Genomic DNA, 25736 nt, shown 5'->3' with positions numbered 1-25736 from the left:
CAGTGTCTTATGACGACTGATGAGCGAGAGCGCATGAGCAAAGTTCCATATGCCTCAGCAATTGGATCTATTATGTATGCAGTGATAAGTACACGCCCAGATGTTTCTTATGCTCTAAGAGTTACGAGCAGATACCAGTCTGATACAGGTGAAGGTCACTGGACAGCTGTGAAAAACATTCTTAAGTACTTGAGAAGAACTAAGGATGTGTTTCTTGTCTATGGAGGTGAGGAGGAGCTCGTTGTAACGGGTTACACCGATGCTAGTTTCTAAACCGACAAAGACAATTCAAAGTCCCAATCAGGTTATGTGTTCACAATGAATGGTGGTGCTGTAAGCTAGAAGAGTTCCAAGCAGGAGACCGTGGCCGATTCTACAACGGAAGCCAAGTACATCACAGCTTCGGAAGCTGCGAAGGAAGGTGTTTGGATAAGGAAGTTCCTTATTGAGCTTGGTGTGTTTCCAAATGCGTCCAGTCCACTGGACCTTTACTGTGACAACAGTGGGACTATTGCGCAAGCAAAGGAGCCTCGGAATCACCAGAAGAGCAAACACGTTATGTGGCAATTTCATCTCTTTCGAGAGTTCATCGAACATGGTGAAATTAAGATATGCAAAATACATACAGATTTGAATGTCTCAAATCTGTTGACAAAGCCACTCCCGCAGTCCAAGATGAGGCGCACACAAGAGCAATGGGTATAAGATACATTCTAGATTGACTCTAGTGCAAGTGGGAGACTGTTGGAAATATGCCCTAGAGGCAATCATAGAGATGATCATATTTCCTTGTATTCATGATTAATGAAGTGTTCCTTGAATATCCATGAAAGGCAACTTGTATTGATTGACAATTATGTGAATTGTCTGTGAGACTCTTTACTTGTATGGTTATTTTAAAGTTGTTCCTAGTCGGAGTTCATGTGAGGACACACATGGATATTAGACTAGCACATGTATTAGTTAATGACTATGTTTCACAAGTCATGGACATGTAGATGTCAAACTAATAATGTGGGCTCATGTGGGACATGAGTCTGAACTGACCCAACACGAGATGATGACTTCTCATTACACAATATGTACGCTGTGTCCTAAGACCTGAGATCATCGTATGTACTCAAGATGTGAACCGACTTACTTAGGAGCCATCAAACGCTGCACCGTAACAGGGTAGTCATAAAGGTGGCTTTCAGGTCTGTCAAGAAGCATGCTGTGAGACATAGTCGGTCAGGATGAGATTTGCCCCTCTCTACAAGAGAGAGATATCTCTGGGCCCCTCAAGTGATTTGGATCAGGAAATGCATGGCCATGCTAGGGTTAAGAGTTAACCAAGGATTCCGAATCACAGGATCGAGAAAGAGTGGTTGGCTTGGAGCTAGACCAAATATCGTGAGGCAAAAGGAACAACATGTATATGATATTGTGGCGGCTCGTCTGATATGATCTTTGTGTGCGTATAAGAGTTGACATGTCTTGCTAGAGGCTACTGTCTACTATTGGGCCGAGTAAGAGTACTCGGGCCATGTATATTCGCATGTGAGCCCATAGGGTCACACACTTAAGGAAAAGAAACCTGATAAGGATGAGATCCGAATTAGACTGGGCTTAGGTGCACTAATGGGCCTTTTCGGCCCAAAAGAGGGCGCCCAAGGTGGGGCCCAAGGCAGCCTACCTAAGGGGCTATATAAACAGAGGAGAAGGGGGCGCCTAAACCCTAGACCATTTACTATTCACAGTTACTGCTTACGTGAACAGTAATGCCGCCGTGAACAGTTGCCGCGGCGCGCTACAGTACCTCCCCTCCTTCGCGCCCAAGCCCTAGGTCACCTTCGCGGATCTAGCAATCCGGATCGCGATGCTTCTTCCCATACGTGTGGATACCTTGGAGGTGCCGCATCTGCTGCACAAGGACGAGCCGCACGTGAGGAGGTTCTCGCAACTACACTGCCGGCTTCCATCTGTTCGACTACATCGATGCGCGACAGAAGTTCCGCACCCGCGCGCCTAGTGGTAATCTCGTGATCTATAACAGCAGTAGTTCCTGGTTATGGGGTAGAAAATTTTTGTTTTGCGTCCCCATATTCCTACACCCAGTGGTCGCGGCGGTCGAAGGTGATCGGTGTCTCTGACCACCGCAGGGGTTCAACCTGGTGTTTGAACACCATGTTGACTTCGCGATCATCCAGCTTGAGCTTGCGCCAGCATGATGGCTTGCTGGGGCCGCCGAATATGAAGTTGACGGCCCTTTCTTCTTCCTGGAAGTTCCCTAGGGAGTCTTCCCTCTGCTCGTCGTCGTCTCGCCTGGGCGAGTTGCACCTCCGTGGGCGCGGCCGGGTGGTTCTGGAACCACACGGCCCGTCGCGGTCGTCGCGGCGGGGTCGCTTGGAATCATCGTCCTTGATGACGCCGTTGGAGAGTGCTCGGCACTTCCGGGCAGTGTGGTTTGCGTCCTTGTGCCAAGGACACTTGCCATCCAGGAGCCAGTCCAGGTCCGCTTGGTTGAGGGTGGAACAGAACTGGGACCTCTCGGCAACGGTGACATTGTTCTCGGGGCCACGCTTGCGGTCCCGGTTCTTGGACGACTCGGCACGGTCGTGCTTGTTCCCGTGTCGAGGTGGACGATCGTTGCGTCGGTGTTCTGGGCGGTTGTCCCGCTGGGAGGGATGCTCGGAGGAGTCGTTCTTGGTCTTATGTCGGCGATGAGCTCGCTGGACGTCTTCCATGTAGGCATGCTTGTTGACGACCGCCATCATATCGCCCACGGTCTTGGGGTTGCTCTCGAACATCTTCCTCCTTGGTTTGATGCTATGGAGGCCTTGGTGGAAGTGGTGGATAACATCCTTGTCATCAACCTCCGTAATAGTATTATGGTTAGCGAAGTACCTCTCGATGTAGTCGCGGAGGGACTCGTTAGGTTGCTGGATGATGCTGGCCGGATCCCATCTGGTTTTGGAACCCGGGCAGGATGCCTGATAGTACTGGACGAAGGCGCTGTAGAGATCTTGACAGCTGTTGATGGAGCCGGCCGGGAGCGCTTCGAGCCAGTTGAGGGCACGGCGGCCCATCATGACCGGGAAGTAGGCAGCCATGATGTCGTTGTCGCTGCACGCAGCTCGGACGACGATGGAGTAGGTGCGCAGCCACGTCTTGGGGTCCGACTCGCCGTCGTACTTCTCGATCCCAGTTGGCTTGAAGGTGGCGGGCCACTAGATGGCCCGAAGCCGGTTGGAGAAAGCGGAGAAGCCGTCGAGGTCCTTGTCGGTTTCTTAGTCGCAACGCGGTCGTCGCGGAGGGTTGTTGCCCCGGCGGCCGCGGTTCTGGTTGTCAGCATCGAGGACGCCGTGTTCCTCATCGTACCGGCGATGTCGCTTGCGCTCAGCGGCGACGCGCTCACGATGGCGGTTGTTGATGTGTGGGCACAGATCCTGTTGGTTGAGTTGGAGGCAGAGGTCATTCTGGTTGACCTCCTCTTCGTCGTCGCCGTGGGGTCGTGTCGAGTGGTGACTCGACTGGGCGCGGTAGGCTGAGTCGTCCTTGCGCAGCTGCTGGGCTTGCGTGGCAGCCACATGCAGACGAGCACGAGCCTTGACGATCTCGGGGGTCTCCTGGAGACCCTCAAGCACCTGGAACACCGCGGCGAGGTTGGCCGATGGCGTGGCGAAGATGTCTTTGGCCGTTGTAGTCTAGGATGAAGTCGGCGTCGAGGTTGCGCGGCCGGATCGGTGAGCGCCGGTTCCTGGGTTGCGGTGGTCGGCATCCAGCATCTCATGCTCGGACCGACGAATCGCCGCATCGTTGCGCCTCATGTCGGCACGGACCTCATTACGGTGGAGTCGTTGCGCCCTCTCCTCGTCAGTCTCGTTTTCACGAGTGTCGGAGTCGTCGGAGACAACGAAGATCTGGCGATGCTCCTTCGCCGATGAGCGGTTGGGTGGGAGGGTGAACGAAGCGTCTTGGAAGCCGAGTTTCGTTCTCGAAGCCGAGTCAGATCGGATCTGACCCAAGGTAGCCGGGTCGGAGAGCTGTACTCGGATCTGATCCGAGTACATTGTGGCGGTATTGCGGAATCTGAAGGGGACCCGATCCGGGTTGTTGCGAGTTGGATGCACTCGCCGATGGATCTGCCGACTCGATCTATCTGGGAGATAAGATCATCAACAGATCTGGCAGGGCGACTGGTCGCCCTGGAAGGAGTGATCATCACGTAGTCGGCCTCAGGTTCGAGAACTCGAGGTGTGACGGGTCTCGGGGTAGCCAGATCGGATCTGGTCCTGGTGGAGGCACTGCCGAGTCCAAGGAGGACTCGGTCATGATCATCTCGGTGGTGAAGCGCGAGTTCGCTGAGTTTGATGCACTCGGCGATTGATCTACCAACGCGATCTATCTGGAAGATCATATCGTCAATAGATTCGGCAGGGTGACGGGTCACCCTGGTTGGCATGGTCGTCTTGTCGAAGTTCTCGGATTCGGGAATCCGATAGGTGACGGAAACCTGGGGGTCAGATCGGATCTAACCCCAGCAAAGACGTTTCCCCTGACGGTTGAGGGGCCGGAAGCGGGGTTCCTGGGAACCGTGACCTCCGGGAATCTCCCGAAGGTGAAGGAGAAGCCGACTGTCGCCTCCATCTGGGTGGTGACGCTGGCGGAGAAGACGACGCCGGTGTTGGCTGCCATTGAACTCGACGTATGAGCCCTGAGTCCCCTACCTGGCGCGCCAACTGTCGGATTGTTATTCCGGCCAGTCCACCAGGGGTGTACCCGGCGGTAGAATTTCAGGATTGGGACCTCAGGACCAAGAGCTCGATGGTAACACAAAGACGCAGGGATTTAGACAGGTTCGGGCCGCGATGTGTGTAATACCCTACGTCCTGTGTTAGGGGTTGTATTAGGGTTTGTGGAATGCTGCGAAAGAAGAAGTCTCTATGGGTCTTCCCACGTCTCCTTTATATAGACTAGGAGCCGTAGGGGTACAAGGAAGGTATGCTCGAGTTGTTTTACAAGGAAGGAGGTCGGTTAAGATCCCTAGATATCCGGACTTCTAGCTGGAGCCTCTCATCCTGATCCACTGAAGATCCTTTTCGCGCACAGCCGAATCCTGCACACCGAGTAGTAGTAGCCGAGTCACCGAGCAGGGTAGACGCCCAGGTTCGGGGAGCCAACTCGGCAAGGAGGTACGTAGATCTACCTCCGTCAGGGCCCCACCAATATTTTTTCATTTCTTAGCCGAGCGGTCCCGAACCCGATCCCCGAGCGGTGAGCGGCACCCGATCCCGCCAGCGCCACGCTGTCGGCCGCCCTAGCCGACGCCACACCGCCGGCCGCCCTACCGCCCCCGCCTCGGCCCCCGCCCTAGCCGCCGCGCGGCCCTGCCGGCCAAGGCGTCGCCACCTCTGGTCCGCATCCTCCCTGGCTCCGGCTCTAGCCTGCCCTCCTCTGGTCCCCCTCGCGTCCAGCCCACCGCTCGCCGCCACTGCCACCACTTGCGTCTCGCACACCGGCGGCCGCAAGCCTCCTTGGCAGAGGACGTCGTGTTCCTCGTCCAGGCCGCGCCGTGCCCAGCGACGGGAAGGGATCGATGCTGGAGTGCGCGCTGATGGCGGCGAACCTCACCATCGGTGAGTGGCGGCACGTGGAGGGGCTGGGCGAGGCGTGGCGACCCGTGCCGCTGTTTGCGTAGTGCGTGGCCACCAGCGACAGGCGCCGCATTGCTGTTGTAGGAGGCTGGGAGCCGGACACGCTTCGCCGAAACAACGACGTCCGTGTGCTAGACGTCCCTGCCGGCACGTGGCGGCGCGGCCGGTGGATACCTGACAACCGGAGCTTCTTCGGGTGCGCCAGCGGACACGACGAGTCCGAGAACGCGCTCCGCTCCACCCTCGCGTACAGCACTGTGGCCAACACCTGGCGCGTGCTCCTGGACATGTCCGAGGAGCGCGACGAGCCACAGCTCGTCGCGGCCCCAGCGGCGTCCTCGCGGCCAGCGGCTACCCGACCGAGGCCCAAGGCGCGTTCAGGAGGACCGTCGAGCGCTACGCCACCGCGGGCGGCACCTGGACCGACGAGGGCAAGGTGGTCCCCGACACGGGCGAGACGTGCCTGGCCTCGGTGTGGGGGAGGAGGTGTGGTCCCTCGGGGCCGAGAAGGGCGGCGTGCGCGAGTGGGACGGCGCTGTACGCATGGAGGGAGGTGGTCGTCGGGCATGAAGGTGTGCGTGAAGGCGGCTAGCATCGGCTACGGCAATGGCAACGCCGCCGCGTTGTTCGTGTTCGGCAGGAGAGGCGGGCCGTGCGGGGTCGAGCCAGGCGGTGGCGCGCGCGTCGGCGGCACGGGGGCAGGGCACGCGCGCTGGGCTCAGACGGGCAGGCGAGGGGAAGGAGAATGACACGTGGGGCCAAGTTGTCAGGTTAAAAAATGGAAGTCTGTTTACTCAGCCCTGCTGAAGTGGAGGCACATGTTTGGGTGGGCAAAATTTAGAAATTGGCTTCTAAATGATCATTTGCTCACCCAAATTTAGCAGCCCTACTGGAGTTGCTCTAACAGTCTCCTAATTTATGCCGAACATACTTTAAAAAGTAATTTGCTTTAGTTATCTTCCGAGCATAACAGAGATTTAAAACCTTACTCCCTCCGTCTTGAAATGTAGGTCATTCTAGGTTTTTTCCAACAGATTATGGAGATGGAGAAAAGACTCTCCTACCCCTAATCATTAAGCATTGGGATTCTATTTGAATAATTAAATATGTGTTAATTAAAGTATCATGCTCTTTCTCATGCGCATTCTTCATATGCACCTCCCCATACATGGCTACATGCATGTTTTCTATTGTAAAAGACCCGAAAACGATTTATACTCTCAACCTCGAATGTCTTACATTTAAGTACAAAATTTGAACTCTAGAATACCTTATATTTCAGAACGGAGGGAGTATGCCTGAAACTTTGAATAGCTAGAAGATCTGTGGCAATCCTTTTTTTCCGTCTCACTCTCTCTTTTTTTTTTCTTGAAGATGGTGTTTGCCCGAACGCACCCTCCAGCCGGAATCAGATCGTCTGACTTTTGGGGCAGGGACGTCACTGTGCAGTCATGCGATATCTGCCGTCAACCTCAGATCCTGCGGTGCCTCCCGTGCTGGCTCGCTCACGCAGCTCTCCTACCGGCTGCCTGTTTCTCGCGGCTCCCGTTCCCTTGCGGATGGCTCGTTCTGCTGCTGGCTCCCAGCCTCCCACGATGGAGCACAGGGCGCGATGCTCCTCCCCCGGCCAGTGGAAGGAGCAAGAGTAAATACAATGTTTGACACTGTAGATGTACTGTTTGGCACTGTAGACAGAGAAGGTGTGGGAAACGAGGAGGGAGCAAATTTGCTCTGGCTCCCTCCGCTGTGGTCAGCCTTAGTGTCGGATCCGTCGCCGCCAGATTCTGTCGCCGTCGAGCCTCCTCCCTCCTTCCCCGGCTCGATGGCCTGCTACGCACCCCGCGTTGCTGCCGCCACCCTCGAGGCCCGCAAGAGACGGCGGCGCGGACGACAGGCCGCCCAGCGCTAGCAGCCGCGTGGCCATTGGCGGCGGCGGCGCGGATGGGAGGCCGCCCAGCGGCAGCAGCCGTGGCCCCCGGCGGCGGCGACGCGGACGGCGGGCCGCCCAGCGCCAGCACGCGTGGCCACCGGCACGGCGGCGTGCGGCTCAGGGGATCTCGCGCAGCTGCTGCTTCTCCTTGCGCAACAACAAAAACAGTTCTGAAGAACCTGATTACCTGAAAGTCCATCGCATGAAAAAGCTGGAAGTAGGATCATTCCAAGCAGAAAGTAGCACGAGAAAAATACTGTAAATTGTGATTTTATCCAAAGAAGCAAAATCATGCAAATTGTATAGATTGACATTGTGTTGTAAATTTTCTTGGAATTGAATAAAAAGTAATGCTGATTGTTGCAAGTTCAGAGATGCACAAAATGGTCTGTTTATTTACAGATGCAATTCCCATAGCTATTTCCTAAACAATCTTTTCTCCAAAAGACATTTTGCACTCAGATAACATGCCATGCTGCCGGAACAAATTGCCCCATCTAATTTTGAGCTCCATATCTTTCTTTCTTTACAAGAGAGGACTGCAAAATCTCTGAACAAGTAGTGGAGACAACTCTAAACAAGTAGACGACTGCAAAATCTCTGAACCAACCTGTCTGCCATTCTGATAAAAATTCAGACAAAGAGGAGTGGAATGAAGGTGTTAGCTCAAGACTGGTTTGGCAGAAAGGCCGCAAGGGGCAACGAAAACTGTATGGAAGCAAAGACAGCCTCTTGTGCCCTTGATTCTCACCTACATTCAGATTGCATGAAAGGACCATACTACTAGAAATCAGCAATAACATCATCTGTGATTGCCTCCTGCAAAATAAAAGGTTCAGATGCACATTTGAGAGAATGTATTGATGGCCATGTATGATATAGAAAATGGTGTATTAGTTTCGAATATTACCGTCAACATCTGAGAGAAGGTATTGATGGCCATGTATGGTTCTGATATTTCTTCCATGGGCAAAGAAGTATTAGGATAAATATTTTGCACCACTGCAGTGTCTTCCATGTATGGTTCTGATATTTCATCATATCAAGGACTTTTAAAGCATGGCCACACAAAATTCCAGTTCTACCGAATAGCCCACAGCTGCATGTACTAGTTTGCTCTAAAGGATCACCAAAGGCTTTGTACTCCTTCTCAAAGGTAAAATTTTCTTCAAGACTGCCAATTGCCATAAGATAGCAATTGTTGCCGTCCAATGCCGTGGTGCATGCTACCATGGACCTTTCATATTCACCTTGAAAAGCTTCAAATATAATTGGTGTGTACAGATTGCTAATTTGGATTAGCATAGGTGTCCTCATTTTGATTCTGGGTATTTTCTTCCTTGATTCAAATTCAGCATCTAGCTCTTTTTTTCCGCTTATCTTCCACCACCCTTTCAAAATGCTTAAGAAATCGAATGATATCAAAATCAGATTTGAAATGCCTCTCCAGCTCACTATTTAGACTCTCACTCAATTGTGTACTTCTCATACCTAATGTGAACACATCCTTCAGGTAACACTCAGCCCATTTTTCCTTCACCTTGTATATACTATCCAACCAACTTTGCTTGCTCGCCTTTGCCCTTATGGCATTAAATGCTTGCTCAAATGTTTCCTCATCTTCGTACTCGAACATACATGCACTAAAATCTGCAAGAATACTTGATTCTTTCTCATTGTCTTCGGTTGTCTGCTTGGGAGAAGTACTAGATTCTTCATCATCGGCTTCAGATAGATGTTTGACAACATTCTGCATAATATGAAAAGTGCACAAACCATGCCATGCTTCTGAAAACACTTCCTTAACTGCTTTTCCCATTGCAGCATCTTGATTAGTATATATTGTTTTAGGTTGCTTGCCATTATGTGCTTTTAAAAAGGTCGCAAATAACCACTTGAAGGACTCAAATGTCTCATCGTACATGAGAACAACACCAAAAACGACTGTTTCCCTGAACTGATTGAACCCAACAAATACACCAAAAGGCCTGCTTTCCTTGTTTGTTCCAAAAGTAGTGTCAAAACTGACAAAATCACCAAAATATGCATAGTCAGTGATCATTTTGGCATCAACCCAAAATATGTTTGCTATTTGTTCCTCCCGGTCCATCTTCAATGCATATTGGAATGACGGGTTCTCGGCAATTTTGTCTTGAAAATACATGAGCATGCTTCCTGCCTGACCATATGCCATCTCTCGTTGACGCTTGCCTCGTAAATAATTCTTGTGGTCACGGAGAGTGTAACTGAGATTAAGTGAGCCACCAACTTGGATACTAGCCAACTCATGTGCTGCTTTTGGCCCAATTCCCGCATCATCGGCTGTCTCAATTTCGAAACCCTGTAACTCTAAAATTTTCCTTTGAGACACCATCAAGTGCGAGGTTTCTGGCAACTGAAGGATGTGATTGTGCTCCAACACTAGATCAGCCACTTTATATTTTCCCTTCTCTTGATCTAGTATAAGACCCATGCGAACTCGGCAATCGGTTCTAGTTTCAGCTCTTGGACATTTTGTTAGATGATCCCTTTTATCTTCTTTCTATGACCCTCATTTGCACAAACATATCTGCAGGAGCTAACCTTCCCATCAGATTTTCTTTTGTTTGTGTACCTTTTTCTAACTTCAAATCCTTTTTGGCCTCCATAGCAAATCCAAAACATCCAAGCCTCATCAATAGTATTGAACTCCATGCCAATTTCAGGTAACAAACTGGGCAGCACACCCACACTACAGGAACAAAAAAAAATGATTCCATGGTCATGGTCATTGAACAAGTTAAATCAATTTGATCTAGTGACAAAGTAACAACCATGGGTTTACAGACCTATTTTCTTCCATATCAAATATGCAGAATTTACTTGGCTCCACGCTTCTTCGATGAATTCTAACACAGTCTAACAAGGGGAGATGGAAAAGAATTAAATTAGAACACAAATATTCCCAGATAGCAGAGTTTGCTGAAAACAATCGTCATGAAGAAGAAAATTGAGATTAACTCACTTGTGATCGATGGATGATCCAACCAGTACGATCGCCGCCGCCCACTGCTCGTCCTGGAGGTACGCCGCCGCCGACGGTTCTTCCTCGCGCCAAAACGCGAGGTGTGCCGCCAAAAGGCGCTGTGTTCGCGGTAAAAAAATGAGGAGTGCGGGTCCTCATGTTGGGCCGAGGCCCAGCGTCGCGAATGTGTCCTGTGTTCCATCGTGGGAGGCTGGGAGCCAGCAGCAGAATAAGCCAGCCGCAAGGAACGGGAGCCGCGAGAAACAGGCAGCCGACAGGAGAGCTGCTTGAGCGAGCCAGCACGGGAGGCACCGCAGGATCTGAGGTTGACGGTAGATATCGCATGACTGTACAGTGACGTCCCTGCCCCAAAAGTCAGACGATCTGATTCCCTTCAGCCCACCTAATCTTTCGGCCCAGTTGAAGAAATCGTCGGCAAATTCTAGAGTACTGAGCACACGTATTTAGAGCATCTCCAGCCGGGCCTGCAAAATTGAGCCCTCAAATTTCATTTTGCAAGCCGGTTTGTAATAAATAGGGGCTTAATTTGAGGCCCAACTCCAGCCGGGCCTGCACCTCAAGCCCCTATTCACATGGGACCCATCTGTCAGTTCGTCTTCCATCTCCCACACGCGGCCACGCTCCACCGCCGCCGTCGCGTGCCCACTCGTGCCATCGACCGATGGCAACGAGCGGGCGCCCGCGCGTGGGAGATGGGAGGCGAACTAACAGATGGGTCTCACATGAATAGGGGCTTGAGTTGCAGACCCGGCTGGAGTTGGGCCTCAAATTGAACCCCTATTTATTGCAGGCCGACTTGCAAAATGAAATTTGAGGGCTCAATTTTGCAGGCCCGCCTGGAGATGCTCTTTGGGAACTAGTCTGAGCTGCCCCCAAACTCTCGCGTCAATCACGAGAGATTCACACGAGGGAAGGGCCTCGTCCGCAGATCTCAGGCAGCACTTTCATCATCAGTGAATCACTCGAGCAGGGAACTGTGCTGTCTGCTGTGGAAAACTAGCTTCCGTCAGGCAGTCAGGCGAGAAAAATCGAACACGTTCAGAAAGAAAAAGAGAGAGCCGGAGCCTGAAACTCATCTCTCTCGAATCAGATACCGGTCCTGCCGCCGCGAGACCCGACGAGCCCAGCCCATCCACCAACAACTCGCGCTCCAGAACCACGATCGCGGTCGCCGCGGCGAACAGCGACCAATGTCCGCGCCAGGAGGAAGAACATGAAAAAAATATCAACGCGTACCACCAAAAGTATCCCACCCATCCACCACGAGGGCGCTTGTGGACGAGGGGGCAATCCCGCCGCCGGCCTCCCATTGGCCGGGCCGGTGCCAGCTCGGCGCCACGTGGCGAATCCCACCCCGCACCCTATCTCGTTATCGCCACCGCCTCCGGCCCCGAATAAGAAACATCCCCGCCGCCGCGCCTCCCATCCTCTCCTCTCCTCTCCGCCCCGCGCCGAAGAACCCCCGGCCAAACCCCCAGCCCGTGATAACCTCGCACCTGCCTTCGCCCCGTCGACCATGGCGCTCCAGGCGGCGACGTCCTTCCTCCCCTCGGCCCTCTCCGCGCGCAAGGAGGTGAGCCGCGGGAGCTCTTTCTCCGTGCGTGCGCGTGCGTTTCCCCCGGCGAGCACCCCGGCCGCGGCTGCGATTGCGGTGAGCGAATTGTTGTTGCGTGTTCCGGTGGTACTGACCGCGGTTGCAATGCTGGTGCGGTGTGCAGGGGTCGGTGAAGGACTCGGCGTTCCTGGGTGTTCGTCTCGCGGATGGCCTCAAGCTGGAGACCAGCGCTCTGGGCCAGCGCACCAAGGTATAAGTTCTGCCGCTCTGTTATCTGTTCTCAAGTCCCTCCGTTTCTGTGAGCTTCAATTCAACTCCCTTTGACGCGAATGTGCTCAGCTACTAGTTACTGCATGTCTGTGTCCACTGTCAGTGAGGCCACATACATGTCTAATTCACAGGTCTATCCTTGTGAAAGTAGCTGGTAATGGCCACTGAAAGAAACTGGTAATCTTTTAACTCGTAACCGGGGAGTACTCTTATTGCTGCCTCCGAGTCCAACTGTTCGATTGTTACTGTTCCTCGTCATATAGAACTCGCAAGATTGTTACTGTTCGATTGACTAGATGCAGAAGAGCTGTGTGACTGTCACCTTGCCACTTGTGCTCAAATTTGAGATTTAGAAGAGCTGTCTAATCATCACCAGACATCAATTCACAACCAGTCTTGTGAGCGATGTCAGTGTGCCCAAATTTGGCTTCAGAACTAGTAGTACATGTTTTGCTATTCCTCGTGCGTTTCTATCAGTTGTCTCCGACTCAGTCACAATAACTCACGATATGATGCCAGTAACTGAAATGTGCACACAACACCTGCAGAGGGCGAGCACGTCGGTGGCCATCCGCGCGCAGACGGCGGCGGTGTCCTCCCCGTCGGTGACGCCCGCGTCGCCGTCGGGCAAGAAGACCCTCCGCAAGGGCACCGCGGTCATCACCGGCGCGTCGTCGGGCCTCGGCCTGGCCACGGCGAAGGCCCTGGCGGAGACCGGCAAGTGGCACGTCATCATGGCGTGCCGCGACTTCCTCAAGGCGTCGCGCGCGGCCAAGGCGGCGGGCATGGACAAGGACAGCTACACCATCGTGCACCTGGACCTGGCGTCCCTGGACAGCGTCCGCCAGTTCGTGAAGAACGTGCGGCAGCTGGAGATGCCCATCGACGTGGTGGTCTGCAACGCCGCCGTGTACCAGCCCACCGCCAAGGAGCCCTCCTACACCGCCGACGGCTTCGAGATGAGCGTCGGCGTCAACCATCTCGGCCACTTCCTCCTCGCCTGCGAGCTCCTCAGCGACCTCCAGTCCTCCGACTACCCCTCCAAGCGCCTCATCATCGTCGGCTCCATCACCGGTACGTGACGATCCTCCGGCCACGACGGCGGCGAGCATTCCCTTTTGTTTTCTTGGACGCCTGACAATTAGAGAACTGATTGAACCAAGCTGCGAATTGAATGGTCGTTGAGCAGGGAACACGAACACGCTGGCCGGGAACGTGCCGCCGAAGGCGAACCTGGGCGACCTGCGCGGGCTCGCCGGCGGCCTGAACGGCGTGGGCAGCTCGGTGATGATCGACGGCGGGGAGTTCGACGGCGCCAAGGCGTACAAGGACAGCAAGGTGTGCAACATGCTGACGATGCAGGAGTTCCACCGGCGGTACCACGAGGAGACGGGCGTGACCTTCGCGTCGCTCTACCCGGGGTGCATCGCCACCACGGGGCTGTTCCGGGAGCACATCCCGCTGTTCCGGCTGCTGTTCCCGCCGTTCCAGAAGTACATCACCAAGGGGTACGTCTCCGAGGAGGAGGCCGGGAAGCGGCTGGCGCAGGTGGTGAGCGACCCCAGCCTCACCAAGTCCGGCGTCTACTGGAGCTGGAACAAGAACTCGGCGTCCTTCGAGAACCAGCTCTCCGAGGAGGCCAGCGACGCCGACAAGGCCAAGAAGCTCTGGGAGATCAGCGAGAAGCTCGTCGGCTTGGCATGATCGATGTACATCACCATGGCCGGCGCCGGCTGCCGGTGACAGTTTTTTTAATTCCCCTCTAGGACAAGTTCGTTAGTTGATCTCAGACAGAGTGTTAATGCCCCCGCGTCAAGAGTGCCAAGAACACAAGTGTGTACACGTGTACAATATATGCTACTGCACCGTGATGGTTTTTGCAGTGGACTGTAACTCTAGCCTTTTGCTCTGCTTTTGGTCATTGATTACGGGTAATAAGAAGTCACTATTGGGCTACCAAAATCAAATCAGCAATTGCCTTTCAGCAACTTCAGATTTTTCTTCCTTTCTTTCTTGGGAATATGACAAGTCTTCTGTTCCTTCGAGTTCCTAAGGAATTTCTTACTCAGCAAATTATTTTTTTTGTCAAATGCTCCAAGAACAGTACGAAGGGTCGTACTCCCTTCGTCCTGAAATATAAAATATTTTATCTAATTAAAACTAGTCTAAATTTGATAAAATTTATATTTTTTAAAAAAAGTGACCAAATTTATATAGAAGAATATTAGCATCTAACACATGAAATAACTAAATTATAAAAATATATTTCATAATGGATCTAATTATTCTCATTTGATATTTAGAATATTATTTTTTTCTATGAATTTGATCAAACTTAGAACAGTTTAAATTAGAATAAATCAAAATATCTTACATTTTAGGACAGAGAGAATAGTATGTTTCTAGCACCCTTTAATTTATTTTTCCCTAGTTCACCGCATTCTTCATGAGAGCAAGAATAATAGAAATTGCCCCGCATTCCTCGTGAGAGCAAGGATAATAGAAATCGCCGGCGGCCGGAGCATAAGCAAGCCACTCACTCAACGCCTGTGGCAAAAAATTTCTTATATAATAAAATTGCTCGAATGCATGTTGCGAGACATTTCCTCGGTTATGCTGCTCCACGCTAGCGAGTAAGCAGTCGCCTGCACTCCTCTCCGTCTCCTCCTCCTCTCTCTCTTCCAGCTAGGATTTTTGTGACATAGACAACTATTTAGCTTGCTCATTAGGATCCATAATACTCGCTTTGATAAAAAAATATTTAATTCAGTACATGGGCATACAGAGTAATTAAAGGTCTACAGTAGTATAGTACTCCCTCTGTTCCACAAAAAGTGTAGTTTTAACATTCAAATTTTGTCCTACAAAGAGTATAGTTTTAGCTTGTAATAAGATCCATTTAATTAAACTAATACCAAGTACCAAGAAAGTATTGTACAGGAAAACGCATAGAGCCAATCAAATATTTAGTAAATATTATTTTTTTAATTTCAATGCATATGCATTAGGACCCAAAAAATCAAATAAATAACACAGTTTACAATCATAACTGGTAGAAGTAATTAAAGACAACAAAATTATTTGTTTTAATTATATGTCTGAATTTTCTAAAACTACGCTCTGTCGTGGACGGAAGGAGTACCAGTCTACCAGAGTCCTGGAAGGGGAAAGTTTCAAACCAGCAAACGAGGCAGCAAATCCGTGGGCGCTTCACCTGTTTGATGACGTGGCGAAATAGGTTGGCTGGGCCCGGGGGAGTACTTTATTGACGCCGTCTGAGCCTGACCAACAAACGGCTACCGCAAATCGGGGCTTCTGGAGTCTGGACGGAACCCACAGACCGCAGGCCTCGCCGCTGGCAAGCACCACGCGTCCCACGCCGATGCTACGGCGATAGCCGCGCTCACTGCTGTTGCTCATGGACCGGTTCTATGGATCCGCGAGCCTGCAATCTACTGAGACGAGTTCAAAAAAAAAAAAAAAATTCACGTCGGTGACGGAGACGCAGATGATCAGCAGCTCTCTTGTGTTTGAATTTTGAAATGTCCTCTCGGATCGAGGATTGAAGCCTGCGGGCCGTAAAGGCGGGGCAAACCCGCTATACCAATTGCTATCGCCAGGAGAAATGAGTTGATCAGGCCGAAGCTTTGATTCAGATCATATGACAGTATTTCATTTCTTTTGAACATGTCACACATTATGGGAGCGTTTAGTTCCCAAAATCAAAAATTTTTGGGTGTCTCGTCGTTGTTTGACCAGATGTCGGGAGGGCTTTTCGAACACTAATTAAAAAACTAATTTCAGAACTCACTTGGAAACCGCGAGACGAATATTTTGAGGCCTTTGACCGCATCATTAGCACATGTGGGTTACTGTAGCACTTATGGCTAATCATGCCCTAATTAGGCTCAAAAGATTCGTCTCGTCGTGTACATCCAAACTGTGTAATTAGTTTTATTATTTAATTACATTTAGTGCTTCATACATGTGTTTTAAAGGGGAGGTGAAAATTTTTGGGAACTAAACGGGGCCTATGAATAGGGATAGACTTTACCTTATTGGAACATGTAATTCTCTTCTACTCTCTCCATTCCAAATTATCGTTTCAAATTATAGATCATCTGATTTTTTTAATCTTTAATTTGACCGCTCTCTTATTAAAAAGTTTGTGCAAAATATTACTTTCTTTGTTGTGACTTGCTTTATCAATACAAGTTTTTCAGAAATAACATATATTTAACTATATTTGCATAATTTTTTAAAATAAGACTAGTGGTCGAATTTGGAACTAAAAAAATCAAATGATCTATAATTTGAAACGGATGGAGTATCTAATAAAGTTAATACGGCTTTCATGAAGTTTTTTACCCATAAAACTGCTCTAAAGAATTGTTGAAACAAGATGTGCTGACAAGCTCTGTTAGAAAAAAAAATCTGAGAAAGTAAAAAAATCCTAGTCTTTTCGTGGTTTACCGTTCGCTCGATGCTAAGTTGCTTACATCAGCATGGGAGATCTGACGGCTGGAAAGCCTTGCAGCAACCGCCATCCTGCGAGTGTGAGGGCGAGGCCATCATCCTCCATCCCGTTTGCTGCCAACAACCCGAGGCGAAACGAAAGCAGCCGAAAACGGCTGAAACGGACAAACCCGTAACCCATCGCAGGGGCCCACCCCTCAGCGACTCATCCGCTGCAAGCCGGAGCCGGAGCCGAGCTCCCCCAATTCCCCAAGCAGGTGCCGTCCCCCCTCGCAATTCCCAAATCCGCATCAGCCGCAACGCCAAGCAAACGCCCCGGACGGAACCCGAACCCACACCACACCGGCACACCCAAATCTCCCTCCCTCGCCGTGCACGCGCAGGCGCAGAGCGCATCGACGACGGCGCGGGCGCCATGATCGTGCGCACGTACGGGCGCAGATCCCGCTCCTTCTCCGACGGCGGGGGCGGGGTCTCGTCCTCGCAGGACGCGTTCGACTTCGACGCCGACGACGACGTGCTGGGGTCGTCGGCCTCGCAGCCGCTCCCGATCCCGCCGTCGCAGGAGTCCTCCTCGATGTGGGAATTCGACGAGGACCCACCCCCGCTGCCGCCGCAGCCCCGGCAGGAGGCGAGGCGGCGCGGGCGGGGCGGGGCGAGAAGAGGAGGGTGGGAGCTCGCGGAGCCCCCCGCGGCGGCGCCGACGCCGACGCTGATGGAGGCGGAAGAGTACGGGGAGATGATGGAGAGCGTAGACGAGGTCACGTTCGCGCTCGACGGCCTCCGCCCCGCCGCGCAGAGGCGGACGCGACGGGTCAGCCTGCTCGCGCTGCTTGGGATCTGCGCCTCCGCCGAGCGCCGCCGCGTGCTCCGTGTCCAGGGGTGAGTGCGCCAAAGGCGTTTCTTTTCCTTTCCGCTCTGCAAAGAACAACAATTAGGTTCTTGATCGTCATTCTTGGCAATTTTGACCTAAAAATCGTGAACCATAATGGCGTTGTCGTACGATTAGGGCTCAAGATTAGGGTTTCTTTCGAGAAAGGAACCACCTTTCCGCCTTTGGACCACGGGCTTCCTCTGTTTCCTTGGTTTCGCGGTATACGGCTCATTCCTCACCCAAGACACAAAAATGGTGTCGCGGCTCAATGATTTCCTGTTCGATTGCTTGAATATACGAGCTGTTATTCCTCTTATGTTGTATAATTCTCTGTTGATGCTAACAAGCCTGAGGGTCACTTCATCGTGTTTAATACCGTTGGGTTTGAGTATGCATCTGAGCTGCCTAGGAACATTTCTAGCAGTTTGGTCTCTTCTTTAGCTGAACATCCTATCTTGCATGGTTCCAGAAGCAGTACCATGGCTAGTGACTACAATTGCCTAGAAACTGATCTTTGTTGTTTGAATTATGTCTGCTCAGCTCAAGCATCATTGCAATTATCTATAGTATGGTGTCTGCCAGAAACACAAACTATTGAAGTGTAGCTAAATGTTCCTCCGTAATCCTCTATGAATATTTTGGGTGACTGAGGCAGGTTTCCAGTTGTTGTGATTTAACAAGAATGCCAATTGTTTTGTAAACCGGAAATGTAATCAGAGCTGTAAATCAGTGTTTTACTCTTATCCTCAACATTGGATCAGCAGTGATGCTGTAGACGGCACTTTTAGTTAAAGACATAATTTCTTGGTTTGCATAAGAGCTGTGTGGTATCTATTTTGCTGTCTGAATTGATCTTCAATTTCTGTAGCAAGGTCAAATGGCAGTTCATAGTCTCTCAAAAGACCATAAAAATAGTTAGGTAATCTTTGAAGTTCACAACTTGTTCAGTGCTAAAGATGCTTGGCTAAAATCACTATCACCATTCAACAAACACAGTACTAGATTTCATTTTATGGAGTTTTCACCTTTTTCCATTTTATTACTTACAAATGCCTTCCTTTTTTTGGTTATATCCTGTAGATTACTACAGCAAATTATCGATGCTATTTTGGTTCTGGACATTGATGATCCTCCCTGCGCTACTGCTGCAGGAGCTCTTTTATTTGTTTTGGCAAGCGATGTGAGTACCTCGTAATCTCAGTCTACATGCTTCCCTGCATGCTGCGTTCCAATTTGTTATGCATATTAAATACCTCCGCTATCTCTAAGTCACCAAGGTAATAACAAGGTGGAAAAGCTATTTCGTTCTGCTGTGTTTCTCTTAGAAGAAGCCACTTGTTTTCTCATTACAAAGACTTGACATGTCATATGAGAATATCAGTCAAGAAATACCATGCTTTTAATCTCCATAATTTGTAGTAACTGGAATTTATGTGGAAGTAAATCTCAGGCAGAGTTGGTATTTATCTTTTTCATTGGTTTGACCAATATGAATCTGTGTCCTGTTTTAAAAGGTAAAATTTCATTACCCTTGAGGAGTTCTCTTTTGTTACTTCTGTTCATTTTCACTGGACATTTTGACTTTTCATCGTCTTTGAAATTCAACTTTGGCCATTATTTTTATAACTTTATTTTAAGGCACTATAATAAAATTATAACTTTATGGAAGCATTGTAATGACAAAGGTAATGGTATTTTCATTTAGCAAATCTATATACCTCTAACCATATAAATGGCCAACTGGTCAACTTGTAGATATTTGATGTCAAGGATTCTAGAATGTTGCTGAATATTCGCATCAGTATGAGTTCTGCTTATTGTTGTGCCCTCTTTCCTCAGGTCCAAGACAATAACTTGCTGGATTCAGAATCTTGTGTTCATTTCCTTCTAAAATTATTAAACCCTCCGGTGAATGTAGTTGATGCCAAAGCGCCATCAATAGGTTCCAAACTTCTTGGAATTAGTAAATTTCAAATGCTTAATGGTGCAAATAAAGATGGTGACTCTAGTTCGGAGGACGTACTTTCCAAAGTTGAAGAAATCCTCTTAAGCTGCAAAGAGATCAAGCCACTAGACAGGGATGACAGGAGAACAGCAAGGCCAGAATTGTGTTCGAAGTGGCTCGCTTTGTTGACAATGGAAAAGGCTTGCTTGTCTGCTGTTGCATTAGAGGGTAAAGTTCTCTATCCCTTTGATCCAAACAACCAAATCAAATAATAATAAGTAACTTATGTTTACAATCATCACACGGATGCTTTTGTCTGGCTCTTGTTTCACCACTGGCTTTTGTTTGGTGGCTTATTTAGAATTGGGGGGCGGGGGGGGGGGGGGGTGCATCTGATGTTCATTAAACAAACCTGCACTAGTAGCAATGTTGCTATTGTTACACTGAAGTGTTATAACTTTTTTCCCAGAGACATCTGACATGGTGACCAGAATTGGGGGAAATTTCAAAGAAACATTAAGGCAGTCAGGTGGACTTGATAATATCTTTAATGTTATGGTGAATTGTCATTCAGAACTGGTGGTAAGACCTCATTTTTGTGTTACCTTTGTTTTTTAACAGGTTTAGACAAAACTATTAATTTGGCACTATTTGTTTTGGTACGGCAAAGGATTATGAACTTTGGAACCTTGCATGTTTCCGTCTTCAATATGCTTAAGCCGCAATTCAAAAGAAGATTATTTTCAGCACCTGAAAACATGTTGCATCAGAGTGTCATGATGTGAAAATTGATTTGGTTGAAATGTTTTAGATTCTACTGTTTGCAGCACAAAGATTACTTGAACCTTGTCTAACTTTGGGTAGCAGTATCATTTTGGACTTTGGAGAAACAATGAAGTAATACGCCTTGAAATTTTAACTTCCCATCTGATATGCTCCCAAGATGATATATACTTAATGTGAATCCCATCCAAAAGAATGATCAAATGGTTTTTTTTAATGCTGTTGAGTGTTACAATTCCGTTGATATTCGCCTTGACTGGATATTCCAGAACTCTAATACCGACTTTCTTTAGTATTTTTCATATTTTATCCGTAGGGTGACAATCAATTCGTTCGTCCCCATATTTACATAATTTATGTCACCTGTACCATGTACTTGTGCTAAGTTATTGCAATAACAATCTGTGACTGATGGCAAACCTTGTGTATCAGAGACTTGTAAAGGATACCTCCACTACGTCTGTGGACCTAAAGGAAGGAACACCTTTGCAAAGTGCTGCACTCCTCTTGAAATGTTTCAAAATTTTGGAGAATGCCACAATTCTAAGCGACAATAACAAGGTAATTTTGCAAACCCTGTTTGTTTGATTTCCTTGTATCTTACTTGTCAACAATGTTTTCTAACCTTTTGTGCTTATCTGCAATAATAGTGTTACCATGTACTGCTGCTAACTTTTATTATTCCTGTACAAAGCGTCTTAAGCTCTTAACTCATATTTCCCCCCTTCCAGACCCATTTGCTCTGCATGAGTCGTAAATTGAGCCCTAAGTGCTCCTCACTTCCTTTTATTGGTGTTGTTCTCAATACTATTGAATTACTATCAGGTATGTGGTTATAAGGATTTAATATTACTACTTACACTTAAATGAAAAGCCTGTTGCACCCTTTAATAATTAAATATGACGTAATATCCTTTGCTGCAGCTCTTTCTCTCCTTCAGAACAGTTCCAGAAAAGCAGATCCGAAATCTTCGAAAGTACCCAATGGGGGCTGCTCTGGTAATAAAGGTACCATTTCTTTGCATATTTATATTGTATTTGCTATGTGATCCTGAATATGGATATAGTCGCCCTTTTATGTTTCAATTTCAGTACAGTAGTTAAGCTATCTGGCACACCAGTAATGTGGATGAACTGTGCTGTTATCTTTCTAGTCTAATGTGATGGTCAAAAATATTTGTTCCCTTCAAAAGTTTAACATAGTTACATTTTCTACATTGCATTGTGCAGCAGACAGTAGAGGTGCAAATTTATTGAATCGTCATGGCAAGTGCAAGAATTCAGCAGAAAAAAGCCTTTTGCTGAATCAAAGGCGCCAAAATTGCCCGTCCTCCAAATCTGAAATTTCTCATATTACTATCTCTTCTAGTAGTGATGTCTGTGAGTCACAAAGGACGCTAGATTGTTCTCCCTCAATTTCGAGCAATGGGGCATCAAGTGAATCATTTGTCGAGAAACACAGCAACGGTGTTTGTTTGAAGTTCAATGTAAGAAAGGATCGTTCTAAAGCTAATCCGATCAGAGGCTCAACTGGTTGGATTTCTATAAAAGCACAGACTTCTGGTGGGAACTCCAGAGAAATGGCAAAAAAGCGCCGTCTATCTGAAAATACAGATACAGATTTGGGCAATGGTGGTGATGATCCGTTTGCATTTGATGATGTTGATCAAGAACATTCAAATTGGGATATGTTTGATCCAAAAAGGAAATCACCACCGAAGCGAGCAAAACGAGCTAATGGAAAAGTGCTTCATGAATGTGGGACTGCAGCAATTGTAAGTCCCGAATCTTCTCAACCTGATGATATTTATGAGTCAGGTACAACATCTGATTCCATGACTGAAGATGAGTCCAGTCTTTTGGAAGATTGCCTTTTGGCATCTGTTAAGGTAATTAATCATGTTTCTTTTTAGTTTTTCTTGTCTTGGTTTAGCTATATTCTTTGTTGTCTGGCATTATTTAATTTTTGATAAAAAGATGTTGAAGTTGTTTATCCTTTAGATGGTTGCCAATTGCTGAGATTTTTCTGCACAATTTGCCAGGCATTTATCTTTTTTATTCTATGTATTCACATCCACCATAAGATCGTTCACCATTCCTGACAGATATTAGTTGTTTGTGGGATGCTGTCTATGCTTGAGCAACGGTGAGGTGCAGTATGGTGCATTATTATGGCATGCTTTTTGCTGAAGCACTAGCATAAAGCTGCCACTGACTCAGCACCTACCTAACTGTTGATACTTGATGATTTAATGTTTAATATTGTGGTTAAAGTTGTAATTTTCATACTAGACAGGATGCTGAACTGTTGATAGAGTTGCATAGGCATTAATGCTTAGTAGATAAGATACGGCTCATTTGTATAGAAAAAGTAACTTATCTTCCTTAGCTTGTTTACTTATGAGTGCCCTTCAAACTTTAGTAAGCTTATATACCGGCCTGAGATGTTTTAGAATTTCAGCATCCTAAATATTTTTGAGATTATATTTAAGTGAGGGGCTATTTTTTAATATCATTTTTGTTGTAGAGCCAAGCTTAACTGTACATGTGTCATACTGCTTCAGTCTTGCAACAATATTCTTGCACATTAGTTTTAGCCTGTCTTATTATTTTTGTTATTAATGGTAAGATATTTCACAAAAGACCAGGTGGATTTTTTTTTAAAAAAGGGTTGAACTTAGTTGTTACTTTTACATTGTTGGTCGTTTTTAGAGTTGATCAGCTGACAGTTTGCGGAACTTTACCAAACAGACATCTTTTGAAGTAGGCTGGTGGCATACTAGTGAGAGGTATTTGTTTTTATATGTTTGCAATGAGATGTATCTGACATCTTCCATTAATTTTATGGCAGGTTCTTATGAACTTGGCAAATGACAACCCATCTGGTTGCGAACAGATTGCGTCTTGTGGTGGAATTAATACCATGGCCTCCTTGATCATTAAGCATTTCCCGTCATTTGATTTTTCCTTGAACAAGAACAATCAACGGAAAGAAAGAGTGTCCTCTGGTCAAGATGTCAATAATCAAAACCTGTCGTCTTCCCAGAACAGCAAGGCACAACAACTCAAAACTAAGCAATTGCGAGACCATGAACTTGATTTTCTGGTTGCTATATTGGGATTGATTGTCAACCTTGTGGAGAAAGATAGCCTTAATAGGTAGGTAGTACCTTTTCTTGCCTCCATTTCATTTGCTTCATTCATGCCCATATTACTATTCTGCCCTTTTCTTGAATCAGGCGCATTTCTATACTTACTCTAGTCAATGTCTGTAAGTCTAAATGTACCTGGCTACAGGATACGGCTTGCGAATGCCCGTGTTTCTGTCAACACATCTCAAAATCCAGATAGTGAAGAGGTACAGAGGGATGTCATACCCCTGCTCTGTTCAATATTCTTAGGGAGTCAAAGTTCAGGGGAAACTGCTGAAGCTATATCACCGGTAATTCTCATCCTCAAGTTTTTGTATGTTATTACAACATAACAAAGCTAGGATCTCACTTACTTCAAGATAGATTTGCATGCTTGCAAATGGCATAGAACCAATGCACATGTTGTTATATCAGCAATGACAGGCTGCCCTTATCTTGGCAGTCCACCACATACTGTATATATAGACCGTGCACTTAATGTCTCTGTTGTTCTATTTCAAACAGTACCTATTCCTAGGTGTATGATTCTTCAGTTAATATGATCTACAATGTTTTGGTCATCTTACTTTCCCCTCCCCTGTCCCCCCTCATCAAAACACTGAATTTTCATGACGATACCATCCTTTTTCTTCCTATTCCTGCTATTTTGTATCCTGTTTTGATCTTACCTATATAATGAGTATCAGTTGATAGTTATGTTGTGATGTTGTCAAAAGGAACACAAGAAATGTAATAAGAAGTTTATAGAGAGATTGCCAAGAGCTTTAGATCAACACCTTTTAGTCCTTGGTTTGCAATGCAATATATGACTCTTCTATATGTTTTTGTACATGCTTCCTAGAAAGATTTAACTGCATATCATTTTGGCTTTTGTGAATCATTGTTTAATTGCTGTTTGTAATTGTTAGGATGATGAAGAATCTTTGTTGCAAGGAGCGCGAGAAGCTGAAATGATGATTGTGGAGGCCTATGCAGCACTTGTGCTTGCTTTTCTTTCAACGGAAAGGTTCGTGATCTGCGTTGTTTAGTAATTTTTGTTAAATTGTTATGATTATAATTTAATCCCCATGGTGATTAACTTGAATTGTCTATTTGCTGGAACAGTATGAAGGTTAGAGAAGCCATTACCAGTTGCCTTCCGGACAACAGCTTGAAGATTCTTGTTCCTGTGCTTGAGAAATTTGTGGTATGTGCAAAATTTCTGAACTGCCAAGAACTGTCTTGCGCAAAGTTTGAAAGATACACGAGCTACCATTTTGTGGAATCAACAGTTTCTCATGTCCATAGATTGTACTTCTAGTCCTTATGATGTTCGTTTCTAGAAAACTTTTGTTTGGCATGCTTACTAGATAATATTGACTGCTCTAGCTTTAATAGATTTTGTGGTGTCTTCCCATTTTCCGCTGCTCCAGACATTTGATATCTTTCTGTGACTGCTTTGAGCTCAAAATGATAATTTACCCTCTGTTCCTGCAGACATTTCATCTGCAGCTCAACATGATGTCGCAGGAGACATATTCATCCGTCACTGAAGTCATCGAAAGATGCAGATCATCATAGAAGTGTGAAGAGGCCGCCTGTACAGATTAACTGGCCTCTTTGCAGCCAAAGCGCACACAGGTGTTGCTCATCACCTGGCCGGGGCACGGTAGGTGGACACCGGAGGCTGACCTGCAGTGTGTTTTTGGGAGCTAACAGTGATTTGATTCTTTCCTTTGTGTCCTGCTGTTGTTTTGATCCTGTTTTTAGTTCCCTGTTCACCTCCCTCCAAATGTTGTTTCTCATATCGTAGGAATAGCGCATATGCTGAGTGTATAATAACAGCATGGGGAATGTAATTTGTCTGTTTCGTGTCCTGCCTAGCCATACAGTTTGTACTTTTGTCACATGCAATCTGTGACCACACAAGCCTGATCTAGAAATCAGAACGTATCTCATGATAGCCGTGCAGTTTTAGTTTGTCTCTCCCTGAATTGAAATGCCCCCTTTGACTAGAGTGGATGCTGCACTACAATCAGTGGATAGTTCGTTATGTGGCGTTTCTCAGCCGCAGAAAGTGGTGCGCCCATAACAATGTAAAATTGCAGGTA

At 47.7% G+C, this 25736-nt stretch overlaps 4 protein-coding genes and 1 pseudogene across 8 annotated transcripts; 3 read left to right on the top strand and 2 right to left on the bottom strand.

Annotated features, from left to right (window-relative positions):
* Positions 1-2087: 2087 nt before the first annotated feature.
* Positions 2088-3355, bottom strand: LOC120688842. The gene is made up of 2 exons (XM_039971204.1): positions 3281-3355; positions 2088-3209 (listed from the first exon to the last, which is right to left on the bottom strand). The coding sequence occupies exons 1-2, from the start codon at positions 3353-3355 to the stop codon at positions 2088-2090; spliced, it is 1197 nt and encodes a 398-aa protein (XP_039827138.1).
* A 10-nt stretch (positions 3356-3365) lies between these two features.
* On the top strand, positions 3366-6206 carry LOC120688841 (annotated as a pseudogene).
* A 1667-nt stretch (positions 6207-7873) lies between these two features.
* Positions 7874-11136, bottom strand: LOC120691502 (protein FAR1-RELATED SEQUENCE 5-like). Of its 3 annotated transcripts, none has more exons than XM_039974577.1 (5): positions 10571-11136; positions 10395-10464; positions 8477-10297; positions 8318-8385; positions 7874-8188 (listed from the first exon to the last, which is right to left on the bottom strand). In XM_039974577.1, the coding sequence occupies exon 3, from the start codon at positions 10037-10039 to the stop codon at positions 8918-8920; it is 1122 nt and encodes a 373-aa protein (XP_039830511.1). In that variant the 5' UTR covers positions 10040-10297; positions 10395-10464; positions 10571-11136; the 3' UTR covers positions 7874-8188; positions 8318-8385; positions 8477-8917. The 3 variants fall into 3 exon arrangements, with proteins under 3 accessions (XP_039830511.1, XP_039830512.1, XP_039830510.1); XM_039974578.1 differs by having other exon boundaries at positions 8322-8385; XM_039974576.1 differs by having other exon boundaries at positions 7874-8385.
* An 848-nt stretch (positions 11137-11984) lies between these two features.
* On the top strand, positions 11985-14404 carry LOC120691501 (protochlorophyllide reductase B, chloroplastic-like). Its single transcript, XM_039974575.1, has 4 exons — positions 11985-12164; positions 12310-12396; positions 12965-13490; positions 13606-14404. Exons 1-4 carry the CDS (start codon positions 12108-12110, stop codon positions 14118-14120), a joined length of 1185 nt encoding a protein of 394 aa, XP_039830509.1. The 5' UTR covers positions 11985-12107; the 3' UTR covers positions 14121-14404.
* A 2773-nt stretch (positions 14405-17177) lies between these two features.
* On the top strand, positions 17178-25606 carry LOC120688318 (wings apart-like protein 1). Of its 3 annotated transcripts, none has more exons than XR_005681035.1 (13): positions 17178-17774; positions 18847-18946; positions 19606-19939; positions 20181-20293; positions 20927-21055; positions 21226-21319; positions 21419-21502; positions 21725-22383; positions 23346-23653; positions 23734-23936; positions 24555-24652; positions 24751-24832; positions 25123-25606. XR_005681035.1 is itself a non-coding variant. In XM_039970585.1 (13 exons), the coding sequence occupies exons 1-13, from the start codon at positions 17308-17310 to the stop codon at positions 25204-25206; spliced, it is 2694 nt and encodes an 897-aa protein (XP_039826519.1). In that variant the 5' UTR covers positions 17180-17307; the 3' UTR covers positions 25207-25606. The 3 variants fall into 3 exon arrangements, 2 of the variants coding, with proteins under 2 accessions (XP_039826519.1, XP_039826518.1); XM_039970585.1 differs by having other exon boundaries at positions 17180-17774; positions 21728-22383; positions 23792-23936; XM_039970584.1 differs by having other exon boundaries at positions 17181-17774; positions 23792-23936.
* The last annotated feature ends 130 nt before the right edge of the window (positions 25607-25736 follow it).

Source organism: Panicum virgatum, chromosome 9N (genome assembly GCF_016808335.1).
Source record: "Panicum virgatum strain AP13 chromosome 9N, P.virgatum_v5, whole genome shotgun sequence".
Classification (NCBI taxonomy): domain Eukaryota; kingdom Viridiplantae; phylum Streptophyta; class Magnoliopsida; order Poales; family Poaceae; genus Panicum; species Panicum virgatum.
The sequence above is the reverse complement of the archived record's forward strand: the minus strand, read 5'-3'. Positions and strand labels throughout refer to the sequence as shown.

Excerpts from the sequence above, each read along its gene's own strand:
- LOC120688842 (XM_039971204.1), bottom strand. The coding sequence starts at position 3,355 with ATGAGGAACACGGCGTCCTCGATGCTGACAACCAGAACCGCGGCCGCC. Across the intron at positions 3,210-3,280 it reads CAACCCTCCGCGACGACCGC|TGGCCCGCCACCTTCAAGCC; the intron begins GTTGCGACTAAG and ends CGGGCCATCTAG.
- LOC120691502 (XM_039974576.1), bottom strand. The coding sequence starts at position 10,039 with ATGGGTCTTATACTAGATCAAGAGAAGGGAAAATATAAAGTGGCTGAT.
- LOC120691501 (XM_039974575.1), top strand. The coding sequence starts at position 12,108 with ATGGCGCTCCAGGCGGCGACGTCCTTCCTCCCCTCGGCCCTCTCCGCG. Across the intron at positions 12,165-12,309 it reads CCCTCTCCGCGCGCAAGGAG|GGGTCGGTGAAGGACTCGGC; the intron begins GTGAGCCGCGGG and ends TGCGGTGTGCAG. Across the intron at positions 13,491-13,605 it reads CATCGTCGGCTCCATCACCG|GGAACACGAACACGCTGGCC; the intron begins GTACGTGACGAT and ends GTCGTTGAGCAG.
- LOC120688318 (XM_039970584.1), top strand. The coding sequence starts at position 17,308 with ATGATCGTGCGCACGTACGGGCGCAGATCCCGCTCCTTCTCCGACGGC. Across the intron at positions 21,056-21,225 it reads TTCTAAGCGACAATAACAAG|ACCCATTTGCTCTGCATGAG; the intron begins GTAATTTTGCAA and ends CCCCCCTTCCAG. Across the intron at positions 23,654-23,791 it reads GAGAAAGATAGCCTTAATAG|GATACGGCTTGCGAATGCCC; the intron begins GTAGGTAGTACC and ends ACCTGGCTACAG.